Source organism: Nomascus leucogenys, unplaced genomic scaffold (genome assembly GCF_006542625.1).
Source record: "Nomascus leucogenys isolate Asia unplaced genomic scaffold, Asia_NLE_v1 001256F_45114_qpd_obj, whole genome shotgun sequence".
NCBI lineage: Eukaryota > Metazoa > Chordata > Mammalia > Primates > Hylobatidae > Nomascus > Nomascus leucogenys.
In genome coordinates, this window is record NW_022097403.1 from 10,079 (window position 1) to 21,969 (window position 11,891).

General features: G+C 43.5%; 1 protein-coding gene across 1 annotated transcript; it reads right to left on the reverse strand.

The window, feature by feature from the left end:
* Positions 1 to 410: 410 nt before the first annotated feature.
* Positions 411 to 8,133, reverse strand: LOC100585177 (sorting nexin-12). The gene is made up of 4 exons (XM_030808996.1): positions 7,733 to 8,133; positions 2,487 to 2,582; positions 1,479 to 1,603; positions 411 to 756 (listed from the first exon to the last, which is right to left on the reverse strand). The coding sequence occupies exons 1-4, from the start codon at positions 7,895 to 7,897 to the stop codon at positions 654 to 656; spliced, it is 489 nt and encodes a 162-aa protein (XP_030664856.1). The 5' UTR covers positions 7,898 to 8,133; the 3' UTR covers positions 411 to 653.
* Between the last annotated feature and the right edge of the window lie 3,758 nt (positions 8,134 to 11,891).

Here is an 11,891-nt window from a genome sequence, read left to right on the forward strand (position 1 = left end):
GCTTTCTTCTGACTCTGAAGCAGCCATAATGATGGGCCCAGAAAACCCACACACCGTGCTCCATACAACAGACTGCTTGGACTCTAGGAGGATTACTGCCACGGAAAGCAACAAGGGAGAGAGAAAGCAACAAAAGAAACTGTTAAGAAAACTGGGAGCAGGCCTAAAGAAAACAAGGAAAGCTTCTGAGTCTCTACCACCTTTCCAAAAAGGAAAAAATACATGCAGTTAGGAAAGGCAGGGTTTTTCCCTGCTCAGTGTTCTTGGTTAAACCTAAGAGTAAGAAAAATCCCCTGGACTTGCAGCATCAGTATGTATCCAAGTGCCTCACCAGCACAAGCGCCCCCCTCCCCCCAGGTTAGCCTTCTGGCATGGGTAAATGCCCAAGAAATTGCTTTCCAGTCTAATTCCCCACCCACCCACCCTAACCCCAAGCAAAGGGCATCTGCCTGTGGGTTCCCACCTCTCCTCAGAGAAGAGGATCCTAGCAGAGTGCCCACATGGTGTAGTCAGGTACCAGGGAGCACAATGCCAGACAGTCTATCAGGCCAGGAGATGGGCAGCCAACTTCAGATCAAAGACAGAGAGAGGCTTAGTGTAAAAACCAATGTCATTTCAGCAGGAAAGTAGAGGGCAGGTGGTGAGAGGGGCTCCTACTGGCGCACCTTCCCCGGGACGTAGTTCCTGTCAATTGCCTCCTCCTGCAGGAACATGTGTAGGCAGCGTTCATTCTGAGCCAATGGGTGCCCAGCAATTCTATAAAGAAACCAGGATGGTTATCAGTAGTATTCAGAATCAGAGAGAATTAGCAGAGGGATGGGGATGCGGACAGAGGAAGAAGGGCAAGGTCAGCCCTAAGGTTCAAGCCAGTAGAGGACAGCAGTAGGGTACCACCTAAACCCTAATATTGTAAAGGGACGGGGATAGAGAGGCAAGACAGGGAAATCCCTAGATATAACCAACATGCAGTGCTTTCTCAGGCCCTGACACAAAGGATCAGAATCCTACTCAAAGGAATGGAGTTTTACTGTCCAGTCAGCCCACCATACAATTGGCACCATATCATGGTACCCATTATAAAAGGTGAGCTGGGTGCAGTGGCTCACGCCTGTAATCCCAACACTTTGGGAGGCCAAGGCAGGTGGATCACTTAAGGTCAGGAGTTCAAGACCAGTCTGGCCAACATGGTGAAACCCTGTCCCTACTAAAAATATGAAAATTAGCTGGGCATGGTGGCCCGCACCTGTAATCCTTGCTACTCAGGAGGCTGAGGCAGGAGAATCGCTTGAACCCAGGAGACGGAGGTTGCAGTGAGCCGAGATCGCACCACTGCACTCCAGCCTAGGTGACAGAGTGAGACTCCGTCTCAAATAAATAAGTAAATAAATAAAAATAAAATAAAAGGTGAGGTAAACAAAACATATAGAAAGACTACGATGGCAAAAGTAGCAAGTGGAGCCCCCAGGAACTTGGCTTACTTGTTAATAAACTGCTCGAGGCCCTGCCTCCTTTCTTCGATGAAAGACTCTTCAAAGATCCCTTCATCTCCTCGGAAAGGGAGCTGCCGCTTCAAGGCTTTCCCAGGCAGTGGTGGTACTACAATCTGCAGGCACACACAAAATTCCAGCCACATGGGAGAGAGACAGAATGGGAATGAGATGGTAAAGCACTGTGTACCTCATTTCTTATTAGGCATAGGGTCCATCCTGTCCCACAGCCAGCAACTTGCAAGAACTAAGACCATAAGAACAGTCAGGATGGCTCAGGTCAAAAATTAATCCGTTGCTGTGGGAGGACAGGTTTACCACCTCAAAAGAAGGAAATAAATTCCAAATAATCCTCACTTTCCTTAACAAGCCACTACCGTTCAAGAATTTAGCTAGGATTTTCCTGACATTAGACTTTCCATTTTTAGCACCTACAGGAATTAAGTTGTACAACTTTACTAGTGACTAAGTGAAGTAATACTTTAAAAAAAAAAACTTGTCCTGAACTTACCACTTTCTTTTTTTTTTTTTTTTTTTTTTGAGAGTCTTGCTCTGTCACCCAGGCTGGAGTGCAGTGGCACAATCTCAGCTCACTGCAACCTCTGCCTCCCAAATTCAAGCAATTCCCATGCCTCAGCCTCCCAAGTAGCTGGGATTACAGGCATCCACCACCACACCTGGCTGATTCTCATATTTTTAGTAGAGACGGGGTTTCACCATGTTGGCCAGGCTGGTCTTGAACTCCTGACCTCAGGTGATCCGCCCGCCTCAGCCTCCCAAAGTGCTGGGATTACAGGCGTGAGCCACTGCGCCCAGCCAGAACTTACCACTTTCAAGTTTCAAAAGGTATCCCCCCGATCTAAAATACTGAGATTTGATGGATAAGAATGTGTTCACCCTCTTCATTCCCTTCAAGACTTTATAGACTGTGGTTGTATGCCCCCTCAGCCTATGTAGATCTCCTCCTCCAAAGATGCCACACAGAGAACAAGGCCATACCTTGCTATCTCTCTCCAGCTCATTTTTCAGCCACTCAAAGTCACTGTAGCGCCGCCGTACACAGGACTCTTTTAGCTTGAAGATAGGTAGGTTTGTCTACATGGAAGGAAAAATTAAAGAAGAAAGATGGTAAGTAATGTTCAGCCTGTGGTAGCCACCTGTCTGAGTAACTTGGACAGGTCCCAATGAAGAAATAGCTCCTAGGGATCATGCTCCTATAACCCTTTCAAATCACCACCAGGTAAAAACCAACCCTTACCACATCCAACCTTATCACAGCTGATGATCAGAAGTCCCTTGCTGTTTAGAATGTATCCTACAAGTAGACTTGCAGTAGTATGTAAATATGTACATACGAGAGTTTTCACCGGCCTTGGTGGCTCACGCCTGTAATCCCAGCACTTTTGGAGGCCAAGGCAGGCAGATCACTTGAGGTCAAGAGTTCAAGACCAGCCTGGCCAACATGGTGAAACCCTGTCTCTACTAAAAATACAAAAATTAGCCAGGTGTGGCGGCACACACTTGTAATCTCAGCAACTTGTGAGGCTGAGGCAAAAGGATCACTTGAATCCAGGAGGCGGAGGTTGCAGTGAGCCGAGATCACACCACTGCACTCCAGCCTGGGAGACAGAGTGAGATTCTGTCTCAAAAAAGTTTCATTGCATTTTATTATTTATAATAATAATAAATGTCTATGAATAGACAATAGGTTACAATGAATTATGGCATACCTGTATAGTAGAATATTAAATAACTATGAAAAGAATGTGAAAGCCAGGTGCAGTGGCTCACACCTATAATCCCAGCACTTTGGGATGCCGAGGCAGGGGAATCACCTGAGCCCAGGAGTTTGAGACCAGCCTGAGCAACCACAGCAAGATTCCATCTCTACAAAAAGTTAAAAAGCCAGGTGTAGTGGCAGTGCTTACTTGTGGTCCCAGCCACTCAGAAGGATCACCTGAGCCCAGGAGGTCAAGGCTATGGTGAACTGTGATTATGCTACTGTAATCTGGCACAGAGACTCTGTCTCTCAAAATAAAAATGAAAGATCTCTATGTGCCAGTATGGAAAGATATTAAGTAGTAAAATCAAGGTATAGAACAGTATATATATATATAGCTTGCCTCTATTTGTGTTTTAAAAAGGGATGTATATGTATATATTTATACTGATTAATAAAGTATTTATGAAAATATACTGATAATGGTGATTGACTTTGGAGAGTAAGAGAAGACAACTGGAATGGGTGGAATAGTCACGTTTTTCATTGTACAATTTGAATTTATCATGTGTACATATTACATTTTCCTTTAAAAAGTGAATTTAAATTCCCTGTAAAGAGATAAACACATCCAAGGTATGCCTACCTCTGCTCTTCCTGTCCAAATCCTCTCCATTCTACCAGTGCTCACTCAACTCTCACTTCATACAAAAAAATTTCCTGACAACACCAACTGGATTTATTGGTTTTCCTCCTCTCTGAACTCTTCTGACAGTTATACTTTAGCATTGCCTGATACATTATTGTTTTATGCATCATGTTTGCCTGTCTAACTAATCTCATTAAGATCAGAAACTATGACTACTTCTGCATCTTCTAAAATGCAGAATATGCAAGTTACTCAATAAATGCTCGATTAATAGAGACTCCATGTGTCTGTTTATCCTCTCCTCATCTAGAAAATGCATAAGAAATCACCATTACAAAAGTTGGCTTACCATAGCTTGCTCCCTGATATAAATCAGCTCATTCCCACATTTTAAACACTGAGAAGATTCCCAAGGCTCTAGTGGCAACACGAATCCCCTGACAAACAGAAAACCCTGATCTTCACTCCTGTCTACAAGTTCTAAATAGAAATGGCCAACCACATGTATTAAAACTGACCATATTTACTGCCAGTCAATTCAGGTGAGAGGATGAATAAACTAATTATCTCCTTTCTCCACAACTGCCTCTTGGCAGGAAAAGAGCATCTCGAAACTCTATTAGAGCTTCACACAGACCCCACTACATCATGCTTTGTATTTCTTGACACTGGAAATTGTCTTTTCAGGATCCAATTCTCAAATAGGCCATCAAAAGACAAATAACTGGCCAATTTTACATTAAACTCCATCCAGGATCGTCAAGGTCCAAGGAATGTCAATAGGTTGAAATGGAGTGAGATTCATATAAAGTAATATTACTAAACCATTATTTATTTAAAAGAATAAATAAGGGCTGGATGTGGTGGCTCGCGCCTGTAATCCCAGCACTTTGGGAGGCTGAAGCAGGCAGATCACTTGAGGTCAGGAGTTCCAGACCAGCCTGGCCAACATGGTAAAACCCTGTCTCTACTAAAAATACAAAAATTAGCCAGGTGCTTGTAATCCCAACTACTCAGGAAGGTGAGGCGGGAGAATTGCTTGAACCCAGGAGGCGGAGGCTGCAGCGAGCCAAGATCATGCCACTGTCCTCCAGCCTGGGTGACAGAACAAGACTTTGCCTCAGAAAAAAAAAAAAAGAATAAACAAGGCCAGGCGTGGTGGCTCACACACTTTGGAAGGCTGAGGCAGATGGATCACTTGAGGTCAGGAGTTTGAGACCAGCCTGGCCAACATGGCGAAACCCCATCTCTACTAAAAATACAAAAATTAGGCCGGGCATGGTGGCTGACACCTATAATCCCAGCACTTTGGGAGGCCGAGGCAAGCGGATCACTTGAGGTCAGGAGTTCGAGACCAGCCTGGCCAACATGGTGAAACCCATCTCTACTAAAAATACAAAAATTAGCCAGGCGTGGTGGTACATGCCTGTAATCCCAGCTACTTGGGAGGTTGAGGCAGGAGAATCACTTGAACCCGGGAGGCAGAGGTTGCAGTGAGCTGAGATCATGCCACTGCACTCCAGCCTGGGCTACAAGAGCAAAACTCTATCTCAAAAAAAAAAAAAAATTAGCCAGGTGTGGTGGCACCATGCCTTATGCCTGTAGTCCCAGCTACTCTGGAGGCTGAGGCAGGAGAATCGCTTGAACCTGGGAGGCACAGGTTGCAGTGAGCTGAGATCATGCCAGTGCACTCCAGCCTGGGTGACAGAGCGAGACTCCGTCTCGAAAAAAAAAAAAAAAACTGTGGAAGGGACCGATTAAAAGTTTAGTGAGTAGAAAAATTTTGCATGCTAAAGTTTTGCTACTAAGCGTTGTCAAGGAGACAGAAGTGTAGTAGAAAGAATATGGAGTCAGACATATTTGTGTTCAAATCCCAGCCCCGTCAGTTATAGTTACGTGTACTTGGGCAAGTTACTTAAACTGCATTCCTCCTCAGTTTCCCATGTGTAAAATGAAGTTTTGTAAGGATTAAGACAAATTAAAACCTAGTTCAGTGCCTGGTACACAGTAGGCACTAGATGAACAGTCCCTGTTGTTATTAGAATACCTGGAGTAGGGCCAGGTGTGGTGGCTCACGCCTCTAATCCCAGCCCTTTGGAAGGCCGAGGCAGGAGGATCACTTGAGGTCAGGAGTTCAAGACCAGCCTGGCCAACATGGCGAAACCCCGTCTCTACTAAAAATACAAAAATTAGCCGGGCATGGTGGCATGTGCCTGTAATCCCAGCTACTCCGGAGGATGAGGCAGGAGAATTGCTTGAACCCAGGAGGCAGAGGTTGCAGCAAGCCGAGATCGCACCATTGCACGGCAGCCTGGGCAACAGAACGAGACTCCATCTCTTAAAAAAAGAGTACGCGGAGTAAAGAGCGATTTCATTCAGAATCCCTAAGACTCTTAGGTAATGCATCGAATGTCTCCAAAACCCCACAGCAGACAGCCCTTATGCTGTACTAGTTATGCCCAAGCTCCCTCAGGTAACTAAGTTCTCCAGCACTGACAATTTCCTGCTTTTATCATATTCTGAAGGACCTAAATTCCATTCTCCCCCCAAAGACATGATTTCAAATAGTTCTTATATAGACAAGTGTTTCTCATGTTTTGCTATTCACTTTTCTTTCTTCAATTTGGACTTTGCCAAACTTGGAATCTGGAAATCATCATTTCTCAATAAGATTTCAAAGCCCAAGCAGGAGACCACAATTTCTCATTCAATTCACTCCTTCAACAATGAAAGCACATACACTCTTTTAGTTCTTCAATGCTGTTTGAGCAGGATGCTGTCCATAGAGAATATTCTGGCCTTTTAGTCTGAGAAGAAAACATAAGGAAAAATAGAAAATGATTCTCAAACTGTTTTGCCTATAACCACTTCAAGTGGGCAAAAGATCCTGCAAACCAAGTACTCTATCTGCACATTCCATCCTTGCATTATGGGCTAAGCACTAGAGAGTAAAGTCCTCTGTCATGCATGCTGGAAGAAACCACTCCTGGGCAGTTCTGAAATGTCATGTATTAAAGTAACTACAGACCAGGGTCAGAATCCAAAAGGGTAATCTAGGACAGAAAGGGCAAAAAGCCATTCATATACAAAGTACCTAAACGAGAGTCAATAAATACTGAAATAAACATTCTGGATACTTCAAATCTAAGGGATCAGCATAGAATGAAAGCAGTGACTGACAAGGCACCAATCCCAGGGCAAGGCCAGGTTTCAAGGCGAGACAGCATGTAATACCTGCGAAAACTTAAGCATAAAACATTTCTCTCCTTCAGATGCTGATCCGACACAAGTTAGGAAAGCGCTCGGTCTCAAGGAGACTCCCTTTCTTATTTCTGCTCCCACAAGCCCACTGTCTGCCTTCTCTGGAATCTATCTTCCCTTTAATTCAAGGCTTTGCTTAACTCCATTATCCCAGGGAGACCGCATTAGAAAGCAGCCGGCCTTCCTGCCCTCCCTCTTCAGACTTCCCACAACCTAGTTTAGTTATGGAGCTCAGCGATATATCGCCTTGGCTTTCCATCCCCCATCCCTCTTCCATCCTCCCTCCCTTCCTTCAGTCGCTACAGCCGTGATTCCTATCTCCTTGAAATCCTCACTCTAATCTTTTTCCATCCACCCCACCCTATCCAGCCACGCTTCACTTCCTCATGGGTAGTTTTCCTGCATCCCCGTCCGATGTCTCCCTCAGGAGTTTTCTGCATCCTCCGGCCACAACTGAATCCGCAGACCTCGTTCCAAGCCTATTATGCCCCTAACCCCCAAATGACCCCTAAGGCGTCTTCCCCGCCGTTAGTTGTCCCCGCGGTAGCCTCCCTCCCCCCTCCCGCCCGCGCCGCCCAGTCCTCCCTCAGCTGTCTCCCTCACCCCGTGACTCACCCGCATGCGAACCTCATAGGTGGTGAAGCGCGCGCGTCCCACGCCCACCGTCTGAGGATTAAAGATGTCGATCTCCAGGAAGTTACTTGGCGGCCCGTAAGCGTCGGTCAGGTCCTGCGGCTTCGAGTTAAGGCGCCGGGTGTCAGCTACTGCCGTGTCCGACATCTTTCCGAAGGAGAGCCTGGGACCAGGGAAGGGGGGTGGGGGACAGAGGCCTGAGGCAGGAGCGCGCACGGCCCCTCCCGCTTGCAAAATAACCAGCCAACCCACAGGCGGCGGCGGCGCGCACGCGCGCCCACGCACGCACGCACGCGCACGCCGCACGGGCCCGGGCCCCGCGCCCTGAATAGCGGCCGTGCTGACTGCTGCGCGCCCTGTAGAGTGGAGGCCGTATTCAGGCTTCCGGGTGATGTTTGTGGCCACCCAGGAACCTGCATCCCCAATACGCAGTACCCAATACCCTGCTTAGCAGCACAGGCTGGCTCCGCCAATCGCGGCTCCTCAACCCAAGAAGTTGTCTCATACCGTCTATCAATCAACAGTGGGCACTGCCCCGCGAGCCAGGCTCCTACAGGGATAGGCCGAAGCCCCGTGACCTGAATAAGTACTGGTTTTCCGCGAAAATAGAAGGGTGGTCTATGGAGGGTGGGGTTCCAACAATAGTACTGAGAACCTATAACGTAGCGGTCCCACCTGTGCCACTGATGGTTTCAGTTCACGCCACACACAATGGCGCACTCAGCACTACATATGGCGCCAAGAAAGCAGCAAGCAACTAGGATGGGGTAAAGAAAGACATTTCTCTCTCACTTTTCAGGAAAATTGGGCATATCTTACTCCTTGTTGCCACACTCCAGGTGTACTCAATCTTACATTTATCAGCAAATTGAGGGTACTTATTTCATACCTTGTATTTCTACTCCGCAGAACTCCATACTTGGCACTGCTCTGAGGTTGCTTGCAACCCATAATGGAGATAGAATAAATGTTTACATGAGAATATCTATAGAAATATTAATATTTATATGACTAATTTACATATGCTCCACATTAAAGGGTAGACTGGGCGATGATTTCAGGTCATCCTTTCTCCACCTTTCCCTTGCCCTCCTCTACTCAAAAAATATTTCCCATATCACTGATGCCTGAAATTCTTTTAACAGAGTATAAGGCCCTACAATTTCACAATTGCTATTTAATTCAATTTAACCAATATCCACTAAGCAACTACTTACGTGCCAAGCACCATGCTAAACACTAAAATCCTAGAGTTAAATAAGAGAGTCCCTGCCCTCAAGGAGTTAACATTCTAGCAAGGGAGACAAGTAAACAAAACTAATATAACGTGACAAATACAAAATAAGTAAATGTTCAAAGCAGCACATAGGAAATGTATAATTGGAAAAATTAGGGGAGGCTCCCCTGGAGGAGGAAACATCTGAGTTTAACAGACATGAAAAGACATAAAGGACAAATAGGAGTGGAAATAGGGAAAGGTAATTTCTGGAATAAGAAACAGCATATGCAGGCCGGGCGCGGTGGCTCACACCTGTAATCCCAGCACTTTGGGAGGCTGAGGCAGGCAGATCACTTGAGGTCAAGAGTTCGAGACCAGCCTGGCCAACATGGTGAAACCCCATCTCTACTAAAAATACAAAAATTAGCTGGGCATGGTGGCACACACCTGTAATCCCAGCTACTCGGGAGGCTGTGGCAGGAGAATCGCTTGAACCTGGGAGGCAGAGGCTGCAGTGAGCTGAGATCACACCACTGCACTCCATCCTGGGCAACAGAGCAAGACTCCATCAAAAAAAGAAAGAAAGAAAAGGAAAAGGAGAGAGAGAGAAAGAAAGAAAGAGAAAGAAAAAGAAAGAAAGAAAGAGAAAGAAAGAAAGAGAATAGGCAAAGTCCTTGCGATAAGAAACAGTGGAACATTTTTAGGCATTTATCGCCAATTCAGACTGTGTGATGGAAGTGTTTAGAAAGGTAGACTGGCTAGGGATGGGCAGACAAAAGATGATCCGCTTATATTAAGCAAAGGATCTCTGACTTTATGATAGGTGATACAAAGCTTTATGGTAGGTGATAGGGAGTCACTGAAGGATCCTAAGCAGGAAAAATACATGATCAGATTTATGTTTTAGAAGAATTGTTTTGTAGACAACATGGAAGGTATGTTTAAGTTGAATTATGAAGGTATTGACAATAAGACTCAGAATCAAGTGGTGATGATACAGTGGAGAAGAGGGAAGAGATAGGACAGAGACTGAAGAAATAAAATAGATAGGACTTGTACGTGATTAGATATGGTGGTAGTATAGCGTAGGGCTTAAATGTGTGACCCATGGACTTAGGCTGCCTGGGTTTAAATCCTTGTTTTCTAGCTGTATAACCATGAGCAAATTATACAAACAGTTTTCCTCATCTGTAAAAAATGAGTTCAGTTTAGATAAATATGGGGTGTCTGTAGAACATCCAGGTGGAGATGTCCAGCAAGTAGCTGGAAATACTGGCCTGGAGCTCGAGGGCGAGGTCAGGGTTAGAGAGAGAGAGATATGAGAGTCATCAGCATACCATGTAGAAAGAAAAACATGAAGAGGCAAGGACAGAAGATTTAAAAGTTGGTGAGGGCATGCAGTTTTGGTAGGAATGTGAATCGGTACAGTCTTTCTGGGAAATAGATTGGCAGTATGTATTTTTTTTTTAAACTTTGACTTGAAGAAACTTGTAATACTGGTTGTCTCTGGAGAGCAGAACTGGAGAAAAGGAGTCACAGACGGCAGGGAGAGTTGTTTTTCATTAACTGTGTTTAAGTATAATGCCTTTGTATTTTTTATTTTTAATGTTATTTACCAAAATCTTTGACTCAAAAGTTTTACTTCCAATAATTTATCCTCAGAAAATAATCAGATAATCACATAAAGATACCAGTGTAAGGATCTTGTTTTTAAGAGCAATTGTTCATTTTCTGCAATATTCGTGTAGTCTTTTTTTCTAATTTGTGAATTTGCTTATATAACAAGTCTTATAAAGGGGTAGTGGATTTTATATTTTACAAGGCTTTTTATCTTAGTCACTTCCATCATAAATTTCACTATCTTGTGTAAATGGCCTAATTTACAGTTCCCCATCTATCCATTTAAAATAATTTATTATGCTTGTTGATACAGAATGATGTCCATGAAAAAGTGAAAAAAGCTGGTAAAAAATATTGTAGTATGATATCACTTGTATTAATGTATATTGTATATATAATAATTAATATAAATAATTATAAATATAATATATAAATAATATAATATAAGTAATTATATAAATAGTTATATAATTAAATATAAATAATTATATATTTATATAATTATTATATTATATATTATATTTATATATAATTATTATATTTATATATCTATATAATTATTATATTATATATCTATATAATTATATATGTAATTATTTATATGTCTATATAATTATATATAATTATGTATATAATTATATATCTATATAATTATATATAATTATTTGTATATCTACATAATTATATAAATAATTATTGATATATCTATATAATTATATAAATAATTATTTATATGTAATTATTTATATATCTATATAATTATATCAATAATTATTTATATATAATTTTCAAAGTCTGGAAAGACATGCACCAAAATGTTAGCAGTGGTTACCTCTGTGTGGTGGGGGTTCAGTTGGATTTTCTATTTTTGTAATTTTCTAAAGGATCTGATTTTTTAACAATAAACTTACATTTATTTTTTAACCAGAAAATGTAAAACTATTTCCATTTGGGAAAACCATTAAAGGGCAGGCACAGAAAAGAACAGCTTGTGGGCCGGGCACGGTGGCTCACGCCTGTAATCCCAGTACTTTGGGAGGCCAAGGCGGGCTGATTGCCTGAGTGCAGGAGTTTGCGACCAGCCTGGACAACATGGTGAAAACCTGTCTCTACTAAAATACGAAAAATTAGACGGGCGAGGTGGCGTGCGCCTGTAGTCCCAGCTACTTGGGAGGCTGAGGCAGGAGAATTGCTTGAACCCGGGAGGCGGAGGTTGCAGTGAGCCGAGATCGAGCCACTGCACTCCAGCCAGGGCACCAGGGCAACAGAGCAAGACTCCATCTTGGGAAAAAAAAAAAAAAA

Excerpts from the sequence above, each read along its gene's own strand:
- LOC100585177 (XM_030808996.1), bottom strand. The coding sequence starts at position 7,897 with ATGTCGGACACGGCAGTAGCTGACACCCGGCGCCTTAACTCGAAGCCG. Across the intron at positions 1,604-2,486 it reads AGCTGGAGAGAGATAGCAAG|ATTGTAGTACCACCACTGCC; the intron begins GTATGGCCTTGT and ends GTGTGCCTGCAG. Across the intron at positions 757-1,478 it reads CTCGAGCAGTTTATTAACAA|AATTGCTGGGCACCCATTGG; the intron begins GTAAGCCAAGTT and ends GTTTCTTTATAG.